Raw genomic sequence first — 13,593 nt, forward strand, 5'->3', positions numbered from 1 at the left:
ATCTATCAACTCAAACTCATCTACCACACGTCACAAAACTAAGAATGATAAGTAACACTGTAGACATCAAAACCCCTACTCGGCCGCCTCCTCGACGCCGACAACTGCTGATTCGCCCCCATCGTCAAACTCTGCCCGCCAAACTGCGCCGTGTACCCATTCCCATTGCCCAAATACGTAATCGTAAACTGCTGCGCACTACCCTTATTCGAGCTCAGAGCCAGTTTGTTCGAGATATAGCTCCCATCCAGCGCACTGCTAATGGTAAAGACATTGCTATCCGCATCGCCCTGCTGGTGCAGCACCCACCGCTGACGGATATCGTTGTGCGTGGACGACGCCCGCGAGAAGCCTATCCGGCCGTGGTTGTTGGCGAGGCCGAAGCCGGCGAATTCGAAGGTGAGGTAGCGGCCCTCGGTTAGGGCTCCGCGGACGGGTTTGAAGCCCTCTTCGGTGGCGAGCGTCATGTTTTGGTTGGCGTTTGCCTGGTTATATGGAACGGGAGGGTGAGCTGTGGGGTGGTCTGCGGCGCATTTGGCGGCGCCCACGTAGTTTCCTGAGAGGGCGCCGATGGGGCCGTCGGAGGGTTCCGGGCCGGGGGTTGTGAGCGGTGCTGGGGCGGAGGCGACGGTGGGGATCGAGTAGTCTGGGTGGTCGAAGTCGAAGGCGTTAAGGAGGTTGGACATGTGTGCGCGGCGCCAGGGGGGCACTTCGTTGCTGCGGACGTTGGTGTAGCCTTGGGCTTCGAGCCATTCTTCGACGAACATGATTTGGGAGTTGTGGTCGGCGGGTTCTGGGGGGTGGTTTAGTTGTGTGAGCTTCTAGTTGTGTAAACTGGGCTTACCGGTGAAGACATTGCCACCACGGGTCCAAGGCGAGACGATCATGAACGGCACGCGGTAGCCTGGGCCGACTGGAGTGTAGCCTGAGATGTTGTACGGGTCATCCATCCACTCTCCTGCGGTGCCAGATGGAGCATGGAAAGGGACGACGTGGTCCATGTATCCACCGACCTCATCGTAGGAGATGAAGAGAGCGGTGTCCTTGGCGCTGGCACCCGAAGTGATGGCGTCGATGATTTGGTTGTACAACCAAGCACCATCAGATGGCAGGTAAGGCTGATGCTCTGTGAGTTCACCTGGGCCGATGATCCAGCTGACCAGAGGCAAGTTGCCGGACTTGGCGTCCTCGTAGAACTTGTCGAGGCCGATGTAAGAGTTGCCGTATTTGGTCAATGGGTTGTTCGTGTCGTTGCTAGCGTCTTGGTACTGCTGGAAGTAGGCAAGCATGTTGTCCTACGAGGTATATCTGTCAATATCGCACTTCACCACATCGAGAGTGGACTTACCTCGAAGTTGTCGGGATCCTGGTAGACTTGCCACGAAACCCCAGCCTCCTGCAAGTACTCGGCATAACTCTTCCACTGCATTGGGAAGCAGTTAAGATGCGGCGCCTCACAACCCGGCGTGGCCGAGTTGTCAAGCATCATATCGCCCTGGCCGTCGGGGTTGCTCGGCGTGCCTGGGTTGTTCACCGTGCCCGTCATCCAGATGATACGGTTGGGATCAGTAGCCGCCAGAATAGCCTCCTGATACATATCGGCCACGGTCCATCCATCAGCCACGTCAAAGTGAGTGGGGATGTCCTGTCGCTTGAAGTACCCCAGGGAGTAGGGAGAGTTGCCCGCGACCCACTGGTTGGACAGGCCGTTGTTGTAGGACTCGTGCATGGCTTGCCAGGAGTACCCTCCACCAGACGTACATCTAGTAGCATCGAACCAATCGCCACCCAGGTAGTTGAAGTACCAAGGCGTGAGTTGGTTGACGGCTGTGCTCTGCTTCGAGGTGACTGGCTGTTGGAAAGTGCTACGGCCGTCTGAGTTCACCTGGACGTTGGGGTCTGCGAAACCTCGAACACCTGGCATTGTGCCGAAGTACTACCATAGTATTAGTCTTGTCTTGATGCGCATATCAATGGGTTCAGTGGTAGTCTTACGTGGTCAAAGCCACGGTTCTCCTGTTCCTTGTCAGTACACCGCCAATGCTGCTATCATCGTCGACTTCAGATCACACACCTGCATGAATAACACAACATGCTTGATATCCTTCAGCGAGCCCGCCGAAGCGGCCGCAACAAAGCTAGCACCGATCAAAGCCTTCGTTGACAGCATCTTGGCCAACACTTGTCACTCACTCCAACGAGAAGCCTCGCGATGACAGCGCCCGCCATCTCTTCAAGTACTTGTCAGATTTTTTGCCGTCGACCCGAAAGGCGTAGCATTGCTCAGTAGCAGTGTCCCACGTGTAGCCGGCAAGCTTTCTAGAAGCACTGTAGCGGCCAAGTCTAACAAAACTCTGTTCCTGTCGAGCTTCCGCATTAGGAAATGGCAGGTCCTCTGGTCTGGGTGGAGTGAATGGACCCTGCATGGAGTAGTTTGGACCCCTCCACTGGAGTTCGAGTCTGATACACGTGTGGTGTGTTCGGTGGGATTGCCGGCAGAGGGATTCTTGTGGGCTTCAAAAAATTGAGCAGGTTGCGAGGTCCAGGTCGTGGAGGTGATGTGCGAGGTGGCACAGGGTTTGTCTCGAATGCGACGAGGACTTCTCGCCAAGGTTGCAACGCAGCGCGATAATTGCGTGCATGAGCTCCCAGCTCTTGTGTTACCACCGTTCATGCTTGATTTCGAGGCGAACTACGGCTCGCCACATTTCGTTCCGAGGACGTGCGTTGCTGAACACCTCGAGCTTGATCTGATACGAGTCGTCCTTCTTCGTTCACTTCTCGATGTAAGCATAGAGAGCGATGGAGAAGAATGGAATATGGAAGAGGAAATGGAAGGTGATACTTCCCACGGCTGCCGTGCTGGCCACGGTCGTCCTCTTCTTTTTCCTGTACCCGAAATTCTATCTGAGCGGCAGCTGGAGCGATGACGATCTGTACTCAGGCGACAGTCCAGAAATCGAACAGGAACTGGGACATGGACCGGTCGCTCACCCTGCGGTAGACGCCAACGATTTCAGCATTGGTCTTCATCCTGAACAGCACATTCATCGAGACCCGGAAACAATTGGTCTGGAATGGAATATCACCAAAGGCGTCCGCCGTCCGGATGGCGTTGCCAAAGAAGTGTATCTAATAAACGGTCAGTTCCCCGGACCTACTGTCGAGCTGCGATCTGGCGACGAGTTACTGGTAACTGTCCGGAACGAATTGGTGAATGAAGGCGTGGCAATCCACTGGCATGGCCTGCGAATTGAGAATACCATGGACGGTGTCGTAGGCCTGACCCAATGCGCCATCAACCGAGAATTCACCTACCGCCTGAAGATTCCCGATCATCAGGCCGGCACATTCTGGTATCACTCGCACTCCGAGCTCCAGCGAGCAGACGGCCTCTTCGGAACTCTTGTCATACATAAGCCAGCATCAGAGGTCGAGTCGACTTCTGACATGGAAAAGTACGACTATCAGAACGAGCAGGTGCTGATGGTCGGCGATTGGTATCATCGGCCGGCTGAGGAAGTGCTCGCGGATTATACCAATTGGGAGAACTTCAAGATCGAGCCAGCCCCGGATTCGATGTTGCTGAATGGTGTCGGCTACTTCGAATGCTCGATGGCCACCAAAGCTCATCCATTGGACTGTCAGGGCCAGAGTGTGCCTCATTTGACACTGCCTGCCAGGACAAGACTGAGGATCGTCAACACTGGAGCTCTGACGGGATTCACGATCTCGACCACAGGATTTGTGATGACATTGCTGGAAGTTGACGGAGGGCATGAAGTTGAGCAGGTCAGGTCGGAGAAAGTGGGCATCCTGTATCCTGGAGAGAGAATAGACCTACTTCTCGACAGATCAGGCCATGACGAGTACGAATCGGCGTGGATCACGATTGCACTGGATCGTGAGAACATGCAATTCCCAAACATGGCCTTGACGCCGACGCAGCAGTTCGCCATTGCACCTCCAATGGACAATGAGCGTGCTGCACCACACGAAGACCCCATCGTAAGGCCTAGGGCGCCGGAGGTGCCATGGATTGATCTGTCCAAGGCCAATGGTTCAGCAATCCCACCTGGGGAGGTTGGCGTTCAAAGTGACGAGACGATCCTGCTGTACGCCTCGATCAGCTACCTAACGCAGTATGAGTACCGACCGAAAGGCTTCATCAACCACACATCATGGTCGCTCTCCAATTCAAGTGACATGCCTCTTCTTGCATTGGATCAGACATCTTGGCCCACTGACCCCGAACCATTTGTCGTGAAGACAGGGCGAACTGAATGGGTTGACCTCGTCATTAACAATATCGACGACAAAGGGCACCCCTTCCATCTCCACGGCCATGACTTCTACGTCCTTTCCGTACACCAAGCCAGCCGTGTCGGGGCATACGAGCAGTACAATCCATTCGATGCAGAGAAAGAACCAGCGGGCGGTCCCATGAACCTCGCGAATCCCGTCATCAAAGACACCGTCTATATCCCGAGCCAAGGTTATGCGGTTTTGAGATTCCAAGCCAATAGTCCAGGTCTATGGCTCGTTCACTGCCATGTGCTATGGCATGAGGCCGTGGGAATGAACATGGCCATCCAAGTTGGAGACGATGCTCAAGTTCGAGGCGAGTCGGTGAAGGAAAGCATTGCCAAGTCGTGTGCCGGCTGAGATATCATTGGAGACGGATCACATCCTTCCCATAAATATCGTCACTCGAAGCAGCGCAAGTCTCTCGCCAAAGACAGAAGGCGAGGCATAAGAGGTCTCCTGAAGACTTCTCGAGGGATTGTGAAGCTTGTCCCCGGTCGGCTCTCGAGCCAAATCAACCGGCGGCGTGTCAAACGGCGGTTGGAAGTATACGGCGGGAATCCTGATACGCTGCCTCGTGGAGCGTGTCGTCGTATGTTGGGGTACATACCCAACTTGGCGCGGGACCTTGAAGCAGAACGACAGAAGGAGGACGGGACGGGACGCGACAGGTGGAAATTGAGTTCGGCTTTCATTCACCGACGAGCCGAAGAGCGATATATGATGACAGAAGTCGTGTAAGAGTAGAAGTTCACACTGGAGATATATGAATAGCAAACGAACGTGTAGGTAGTGGAAATAACTCATAGCGAGAAGAAGTAGATCTCAGGATCGCGGTATTGAGGAAACATCTCCAATGCACAAGACCGTGTTCTGCCAACACCCAGTCGACACCTTTCGACCACGACTTTGTGTCACATTGATATGGCACCCCCAAACGTCAGCTATAAAACTTCCGCCTCCAACACGTCGGGCTCTGCTCTCCTGCAGGTACAAAGGCTGGCAGAGCTCACTGCGGGACATCATTGCTCCTGACCTCACTCCATTTCTTCCGCTCGGCGTTTGATCCATGTAGAGCTCTGAGCTTCACTCCAGGTAAAAGTTGGACCTCACGGAAGTATTCTTTCCCATTTCTCTTCCTTCTCTCATCTCAAGTCCGTTTCAAGTCAAGAGCAAGCAGAAAGACAAGGTCATCCTCACCACTTCAATCAACACCACCGTACCAGTAAGGAGAACGACTCCCCAGGATCGAGCTCCCACCATGGCACCCCTCAACGTCTGCATGATAGGCACAGGCGAATACACCACAGGCTTCGTAGACGGCAGCGCCTCCGGCAGCGACAAGAAAGTCGGCGTCGTAGGCCTCACCCTCTTCGACCTGCGCCGACGAGGCAAAGTCGGCGCCCTCTCCATGGTCGGCACGTCCGGCCAGAAATTCCCAGCAATCCGCATCCACCTCCACCAAAACATCACCCTCGCCTACAACAACCTCGACACCTCCTTCACCTCCTTCCCCGCCGACGATAGGCGCGACCCGGAAGCCTACAAGCAAGCCATCGACGCCCTCTCCCCGGGCGACGCCATCACCATCTTCACCCCAGACCCCACGCACTACCCCATCGCCCTGTACGCCATCCGCAAACACATCCACGTCATGATCACCAAACCCGCGACGCAGCTCCTCTCCCACCACATACACCTGCTCCAAGAAGCCCGCACGCACAACGTCCTCGTCTACATCGAGCACCACAAACGCTTCGACCCCGCCTACGCCGACGCGCGCAACCGCGCCCTCAAAGGCAGCCTGGGCGACTTCAACTACTTCTACAGCTACATGTCGCAGCCCAAATCCCAGCTGCAGACCTTCGCCGCGTGGGCCGGCAAAGACTCCGATATCTCGTACTACCTCAACAGCCACCATATCGACATCTGCGAGTCCATGGTGTCGCACACGCACCGGCCGGTCAAAGTCACCGCGTCCGCGTCGACGGGGATCGCCACGAGTTTGAACTGCGACCCGAAGACCGAGGACACCATCACGCTGCTCGTCGACTGGGAGTCCCTCGACGGGCAGGGCCGTCGCGCAACGGGCGTGTACACCGCGTCGTGGACGGCACCGCAGAAGGCAGGCGTGCATAGTAACCAGTACTTCCACTATGTCGGTTCGAAGGGCGAGGTGCGCGTCAACCAGGCGAAGAGGGGTTACGATGTGACGGAGGACGAGGGCGGATTGGCGTGGTATAATCCTTTTTATATGAAGTATGCGCCGGATGAAGGTACGTTCATAATAATCAATCTCTTTGCCCACCTCCCCCCTGAACGTGTAAGATGTGATGTGTAGACGTTTCGCTGACCGGCATTTTTCTGGTGATACAGAAGGAAACTTCGCCGGCCAATCCGGCTACGGCTACATCTCGTTCGAAAAATTCGTCGACGAAATCCAATCCCTGAAAGAAAACCGCGCGTCGCTCGACGACCTCGACGCACGCGGTCTGCCCACCCTCAAAAACACCATCGCCACAGGCGCGATCCTCGAAGCCGGACGGAGGAGTCTGGACGAGAAGAGACCCGTGGAGATTGTGCAGGAGAAAGAGGGCGAGTGGAGTTTGAAGTAGTAGGAATGATGTTTTGTCCGCTAAAAGGATATTAAATGTCAAAACTCTCCAAATCAAATCTCGCAAGTCTAAGACAAGACAACATGCATAACGGGGGGTTGGTATCGAGCGCTTTCTCTCTTCGGGAAAAATCAGACGTTCAACAAAACGACAGGCTCTTCTTGATGATCAACAACGCTAGTAAGTGGATGGGACAACGCACTCGCTCTCTGCTTTCCTTCCTTCCTTCCTCCACTTCCAATCTCGCTGATACAATATCTGGCGGGTTCGTGATGAATTTCCTACCGGATCGAATCCTCGCCTCCAATCGCTGCTGGGGTATCTTCTGAGGCGGGCGCGTCTTCGTGGTGTCCGTTTGTGTGGACCGGGGTCTCGTTTCCTTCGGCCAGGTCTTTGCGTGCAGCTTCGAGGACTGCAGCGGGCTCGGCGTGGGAGTCGTTCAATGTATCCTTCACGTCTGCAGCTGCGTCATCAGCTGGCGCTGCTGGGATGTCTTCCTCTTGAGGGAGAATGGACTCATCTTCCACCACAGTCTCATCTGCTTGATCTGCTACCGCCTTTGATGTGGTCTTTCCACCCTTGGGATGTCCATTCGCTTTTGGCCTCAGTGGGAGCTGCTTCTGCCTTGGCGGGCTCTTCACTTCTGTCTTCTCTTGCACTCTTCCTGCCGATGCAGCAGTTGGTCTTGTCATGCGCTCCAGAAAGCTGCCATCAACCGGCGCAGCTGCCTTCTTGGTCGCATTTTGAGACGATCTGGATTCAGGTCGACCAGCAATGGAGGATCTCGGGGTAGGTCTGGCGGATGCAGGCTTGGGCTGTGCGCGAGCGGGTGCGGGTGCTTTCGCAGCGTTCGTCGCGGACTCCAGACGCGCACGAGAGGCAGCAGTTGGTGCTGTGAGTCTCGATGAAATATCCAAAGGCTTCGTCGCCTCTCGCGGTTTGGGCTTGGGTGCAGCAGCTGGCGAGGCTTGCTTGTCCGCCGCAGCAGCACGAGCAACCGACGCAGCGGTGGCCGCCGTGAGGGAGGTACGGCTTGGCTTCTTGGCAGGTGCTCTGGCAGATGAGGCAGATGAGAGTGGCGTCTTGGGCGACTTGACTGAGCTCATGGATGCTCGGGGTGCCTTGGTGGAGATGGCGCTGGGCTTGTTAGCACCAGTGTTCGAAGACGCTGGCTGGACATCCTTCCTCAGATCCTCCGCGACTGGTGGCAGTGCCTCGCCACCGCTGACCGCATCCTCACTGGCCGGGTCTGCGGGCTTCATGTCCGCTGGCTCTTCCTGCTCACCAGTCACGGGCTTGTCGGGATTCTCAGGCTCCGTAGAAATCATCCCCAAAGCTTTGCTATTGTCCTCCAACGCGGGAGTCTCAATAGCCTGCTCAGGAATGAGGTCGGCCACGCTTGACGTCCTATCCCTCCTCTCTGCCTCTGTCCCGACGGTATCTCTGATCAGTTCCAGCGCATCTCCACTATGACCCTCGCTCATGCTTGCTCTCCTCAATCCCACACTGCTCTCCCTCTTATGTTCCGTAGCAGGATTATTCTGCTGCTCTGCTGCCAATGCGGCCATAGTGGGTTCGACGGGGAAGAAACTGGCTCTGACTCTGGATCTGGGACGTGGAGGTTCTTGCGCGTCGGGACTCAGGGTTCCAACGGGGGATCGTCCACGGGTGTCGTTCGCGGTGTCGGACGACTTGTTCTCAAATAGCGATCTGAGATTGCGGACAGCGGAGTTGGAGCGTTGTTCGGAGGACATTTCTATGGGGGAGAAGAGAGGGCTGGGGTTAGCGGGTGATCTCAGGTTGATATCATAAGTGGGCGGTCTGGGAGGTCGGCATTGGGGCCATGTGCTAATGCATGGGAAGAAAGTGATGATGTGGTGCTATGGGGACCTGGCCGACAACTATTCGTGTCGCCCAACCTGAAACGGCGCAGTGGCCATTCAAGGGTATATTAGGGGAGAAATAAGTGCTGCCTTTAGGCTGCCGGTGCTTCCAGGAGGCCAGGATGGTGGGATTGCATGTGCGGGAGAGAAGATTCATTCACTCACATTGTCAGTCAGGTCAGGTGTTCGTCATGGTCGATGGCGGCCATCAGCTGCAGGAGTGTTGTCGGCAAGCAGGGATGTCAGGCAGGGCGAGAAGACGACAAGAGGCGTTGATTGGGAAAAAGGGGGCTGCTGCAACGGCCTCCACTAAAATGACCTCACCGCGTCGGCTCATATCAACAACAACACCAACACTACAACATCCAGCCAACCACCTCCACCCTATCAAATTCATTCACTTCCACTTCTCTCTCCAACGCGTGTGTCTGTATACAAGACACGCTCGAGTCATGGCCAACAAAAGTGCTGTCCCTCTCGCTGCGGCACTTCACCGCCCTGCCGTTAGACGCTCGAGCTACCACCCAACTCTGCCCATCCTTCGAGACGAACAGCCGATCCCCAGAAAACGGAAGAACTCCAACAACCACACCCAAACGTCGAGTTATGAACTATATACCTCGTCTTCCACCTCACACGGGTACAGCATCCATCTGGGTGACTGAATGCAACCCGCAATGCACATCCCGCACGTGGAAGCGCATCTCTGGTTCTTCCCCGCAAACACTGCCTTCTGCATCTGCAGGGCATCGAGTGTGGCTTCGCGGTACCACCTCTCCACCACATCCAGCATGCCCGTAAACTCCGCACAACTGCCGCCATGTGCTCCTCCAAAAGCAGAGCTATAGCTTCTTCAAGAGTGAGGGAGGCGAATAGACAGCCTTTCATTACCACCACCCACTACAATGACGAGTCCTATCGTGCTAGGCGTGCTGGCATTGCTAGCGGCAGGCTTTCTGTATCTATTCCTCTTCGTCGGCAGAAGAGAGAAACACCTCCCTCCCGGTCCACCCACATACCCCGTCTTAGGCAATCTCCCCCAAATCCCTCTCAAAGGCGCTCACTTCCAGTTCACCAAATGGGCCCGCGAGTATGGCGGCATCTACTCTCTCAAACTGGGAACCGGTACCGCAGTGGTCATCACCGACCGCAAGCTCGTCAAAGAACTCGTCGACAAGAAGAGCTCCAAATACTCCGAACGACCCAAATCCTATGTGGCCAATCTCATCAGCGGCGGCGACCACATCTTGTTGATGGAATATGGCAATCAGTGGCGAGATACGAGGAAGCTGCTCCATGGCACGTTCATGGAGAAGACGTGCGATGAAAGCCATATCCACTTGCAAGAAGCTGAGGCACGGCAGATGATCCGCGACTATCTTCTCAAGCCTGAGGATCATATGCTTCATCCTAAACGCTTTTCCAATTCGGTGACCATGAGCCTCGTCTGGGGCGTCCGAACACCCACTCCTCACACCCGGCATATGGAGCGTCTATACTCGTTGATGGAAGTCTGGTCCAAAGTCATGGAGCCCGGTGCAACCCCACCCGTCGACATCTACCCATTCCTGCACTACCTCCCACAATCCATCTTCCTCAACTGGGTTGATCGAGCAACCCACGTGCAGAAGGAGATGAACCACTTGTATGCTGATTTCCTCGCCGACATCCGGGCTCGACGCAAGAAAGAAGGCAGCCGTGGCGCTTTCATGGATAAAGTCCTCGATCAGATCGACAGCGAGAAACGAATGGATGGCTTGAGCTACAAAGACCATGAACTGTGGTTCATGGGCGGGACTCGTATATCACATCCTTCCTCTACGCACTCCACTATCAAGCTAATACATGCCATAGTAACCGAAGGCGGCAGCGACACCACGGCCTCAATCCTCACCGCCTTCGTCCAAGCCATGGCCACACACCCCCACATCCAAACGCGCGCCCAAGCCGAACTCGACGCCCAAATCCCCTCAACGCGCTCCCCAACCTGGTCCGACTACCCCTCCCTCCCCTACATCGGCCAATGCATCAAAGAAGCCCACCGCTGGCGCCCCGTAACCCCGCTCGCCTTCCCGCACGCCCTCGCCACCGACGACACCACTCTCGAAGGCTACCACCTCCCCGCCGGCACCACGGTCATCATCAACGCCTGGGGAATGCACATGGACCCGGAGCGGTTCGCGCATCCGGAGAGTTTCGACCCAGACCACTTCAAAGGCTGCACGCGCCTCGCGCCGGACCTCGCGAATGGCAAGTGGGAGGAACGCGATCATTACGGGTATGGATCCGGGAGGAGGTTTTGTCCGGGCGCGCACCTCGCTGAGAGGAATCTCTTTCTCGCGATGGCGAAGTTGTTGTGGGCGTTTGAGATCAAACCGAAGAAGAAGAACGGAGGGGAGGGTGAGGGTGAAGGTGAAGTGAGAATCGACACGGATCCCGTGACGGGGTATTGTGAGGGATTCTTGGTCTGCGCGAATGATTTCGAGGCGGAGTTTGTAGTTCGAGGGGATGACAGGAGGGAGACGATTTTGAGGGAGTTTGAGGAGGATAAGGGGTTGTTTGGGAGGTTTGAGGCGGTGGGGGTTGAGAGGGCTTGATGGAGACTGATATTATGGGGAACAGATTGCGAGGGAATTTGGGTGAGGATTGTTGTCTTTTAGGTGTTGAAGACTGTGAGAATAGGTATATCGAATGATCGAAGGAAGGGGGTATATCGTGATCATATATAACATGAATTGCAAAAACACTTCGCTTGTACGCAAACACACATCACCGACGACTGGGTATCTCACACAATACAACATACACATCACACTCCAGTAGTTTACAAGTCCGCCAAAAACGACGGATAATACCACTCCATCTGCGCATCCCTCTTCCTGCCCTCCTCCCCCCGACAAGCACCAAACCCCTTCCCGCGTCCATTCCACCCCATCAACCGATTCGCAACATCATTCACGAACCCCGCCTCGCCCCTTCCCCTGCCCTTCCCGGGTGGCAAGACATCCAAATCGCCCTCCTTCACCGCGCCCGAGTTCCACGCGCGAGCCACGGCGAAGTAATCGCCCACGTCGACGTTGGCGAATTTGGGCTTGCCGTTGAGTAAGTCCAGCAGACCCGGCCCGCGTTGCGCGGCGCCTTTGATGCCTTCCTCGAGCATCTTGGTGATGGACGCTTGCGGGGATGCGGCGTTGAAGATGGAGCCTTTGTAGGCGTGGAGCAGGCCGCAGCGGGGTTCGGGGCCGATGCATGGGGTTTGGACGTCGCCTTTGGATTCTTGCAGGAGGATGGCGAGGAGGAAGCGCGGGTCGATGTCGTAGGAAGAGGAGACTTCTTCGAGGGCGACTTGGATGTAGTGTTGGAGGTAGACGTCGCCGCCGTTGGCGGAGAGTATGGTTTCTCGGTTGAGGTCCCAGAGGGTGGAGTAGGAGAGCCATTGGGAGGAGGGAGGGTAGGCTTTGGGGTCGCCGTTGTAGCATCTGTATGACGATGCGGAGTCGTGTGATGAGATTGGTTGTTGCTTTGGGAGGTCGTCTGGTGTGAGAGGTTGTTGTTGTCCCGGGGGGTGTAGTAACGGGATGTCGTTTATTGATGGAGCATCGCTTGCGATTGGCTGGGCTGAGGCCAAGGTGAATGGCGAGGTTGCCAGCGCTGAGAGCAGCAGGAGTTCGAAGGGGACCATGACCATTGTCAGAATTGTGATTGGGGTGGTTGTCGACGTTGATTATTGGGACTCCAGGAAGCAGGTGTGTCAACGTGACGGGGGCCAGCAGACGTATAGCCTTAAGACCGATCAGCTGAACGAGAAGGGTGGTTGATGAGCTAACAAAGCAGCTATCTGACGCGATCGAATTCCAGCCAAGCAAGCCAGATATATGGGACAACGTGCAGACTTAATACTGACCCGTACGACCGACGGCGTCCCTTTTCAAAAGGACAGAGAGATAGTCCCAAAGTATACTGATGAAAAGCCAGGGACTATAATTGGGGGGAGGGCGAGGCAGTGCGGGTACGGTCCAACTTAACCTCTTGGAGGATTTGAATTGCTGCTTTCGGTGACCGCTTTAGCATCGTTCGTACAGGCGCCGCTGAGACCTTTGAGTGGCTGATTTGGACCACGATGCCGCCATTGTGCCATTGTGCATCTCCCGTTGTGAAGATTGATCTTCGCGGCTGCAGTAGCATCATATGTTTGCCGCCGAGGAAGACGATCTCGAGGATGTTTGCTTCAGCGATGCGGCGTGGACTGTCGCCTCAGGCGCCTCATGATGGCGGAGTCTGTCTCTCGTGAGGTTTGTTCTTGACAGTCATCAAAGGCGTTTTGGCGACGGTCCGGCCGGCGAATCATTGGTATCGAATACGAAGTGTTGCCGCCAAACGAGAGATGACAGAAACCAGCTGCGCCTCGTGCTGCTGAGATGGTTACGGGAGGATTGCAAAAGATTTGGGGGCTGCTAGGGTCGGCTAGACTTAACAAACTCTCAACCTACTCAACCTTAGCTAAGCGAGCACTTACCTACTTTCTACTGCTCTTTCTCCGTTTCTTTTAGTCCTAATACCTTTATTCCTTCTACTAAAATACTTTGAAATACTATATATATCGTCTAGTATACTATTATTATACCTACGTCTTTTAGACTCGAAGACTAGCGTAACTAGATCGAAGAACGAATAGCCTAGCGAGTACTTTATAAGACGATTCGAGAGGACCTTAAAGCGAGTACTAGTATAAGAGTAAGCCTAGCTACGATAGCTAGGTACCTAGCTAAGTAGAACGTTCGTATAAACGC

At 55.2% G+C, this 13,593-nt stretch overlaps 6 protein-coding genes across 6 annotated transcripts; 3 read left to right on the plus strand and 3 right to left on the minus strand.

Annotated features, from left to right (window-relative positions):
• Positions 1-38: 38 nt before the first annotated feature.
• M409DRAFT_30034 (uncharacterized protein) lies at positions 39-2,170 on the minus strand (the record flags this gene model as incomplete). The annotated part of the gene is made up of 5 exons (XM_033809728.1): positions 39-793; positions 845-1,295; positions 1,349-1,936; positions 1,996-2,016; positions 2,075-2,170. The coding sequence occupies 5 exons, from the start codon at positions 2,168-2,170 to the stop codon at positions 39-41; spliced, it is 1,911 nt and encodes a 636-aa protein (XP_033660448.1).
• Positions 2,171-2,802: 632 nt separating this feature from the next.
• M409DRAFT_60769 (multicopper oxidase) lies at positions 2,803-4,665 on the plus strand (the record flags this gene model as incomplete). Its single annotated transcript, XM_033814570.1, has 1 exon — positions 2,803-4,665. One exon carries the CDS (start codon positions 2,803-2,805, stop codon positions 4,663-4,665), a length of 1,863 nt encoding a protein of 620 aa, XP_033660449.1.
• A 901-nt stretch (positions 4,666-5,566) lies between these two features.
• On the plus strand, positions 5,567-6,920 carry M409DRAFT_30036 (uncharacterized protein; the record flags this gene model as incomplete). Its single annotated transcript, XM_033809729.1, has 2 exons — positions 5,567-6,581; positions 6,682-6,920. The coding sequence occupies 2 exons, from the start codon at positions 5,567-5,569 to the stop codon at positions 6,918-6,920; spliced, it is 1,254 nt and encodes a 417-aa protein (XP_033660450.1).
• A 281-nt stretch (positions 6,921-7,201) lies between these two features.
• M409DRAFT_30037 (uncharacterized protein) lies at positions 7,202-8,674 on the minus strand (the record flags this gene model as incomplete). The annotated part of the gene is made up of 1 exon (XM_033809730.1): positions 7,202-8,674. The coding sequence occupies one exon, from the start codon at positions 8,672-8,674 to the stop codon at positions 7,202-7,204; it is 1,473 nt and encodes a 490-aa protein (XP_033660451.1).
• Positions 8,675-9,708: 1,034 nt separating this feature from the next.
• Positions 9,709-11,400, plus strand: M409DRAFT_30038 (uncharacterized protein; the record flags this gene model as incomplete). The annotated part of the gene is made up of 2 exons (XM_033809731.1): positions 9,709-10,603; positions 10,658-11,400. The coding sequence occupies 2 exons, from the start codon at positions 9,709-9,711 to the stop codon at positions 11,398-11,400; spliced, it is 1,638 nt and encodes a 545-aa protein (XP_033660452.1).
• A 227-nt stretch (positions 11,401-11,627) lies between these two features.
• M409DRAFT_30039 (uncharacterized protein) lies at positions 11,628-12,491 on the minus strand (the record flags this gene model as incomplete). Its single annotated transcript, XM_033809732.1, has 1 exon — positions 11,628-12,491. The coding sequence occupies one exon, from the start codon at positions 12,489-12,491 to the stop codon at positions 11,628-11,630; it is 864 nt and encodes a 287-aa protein (XP_033660453.1).
• Positions 12,492-13,593: the final 1,102 nt, after the last annotated feature.

The sequence above is a fragment of the Zasmidium cellare genome, assembly GCF_010093935.1.
Source record: "Zasmidium cellare ATCC 36951 unplaced genomic scaffold M409scaffold_58, whole genome shotgun sequence".
NCBI lineage: Eukaryota > Fungi > Ascomycota > Dothideomycetes > Mycosphaerellales > Mycosphaerellaceae > Zasmidium > Zasmidium cellare.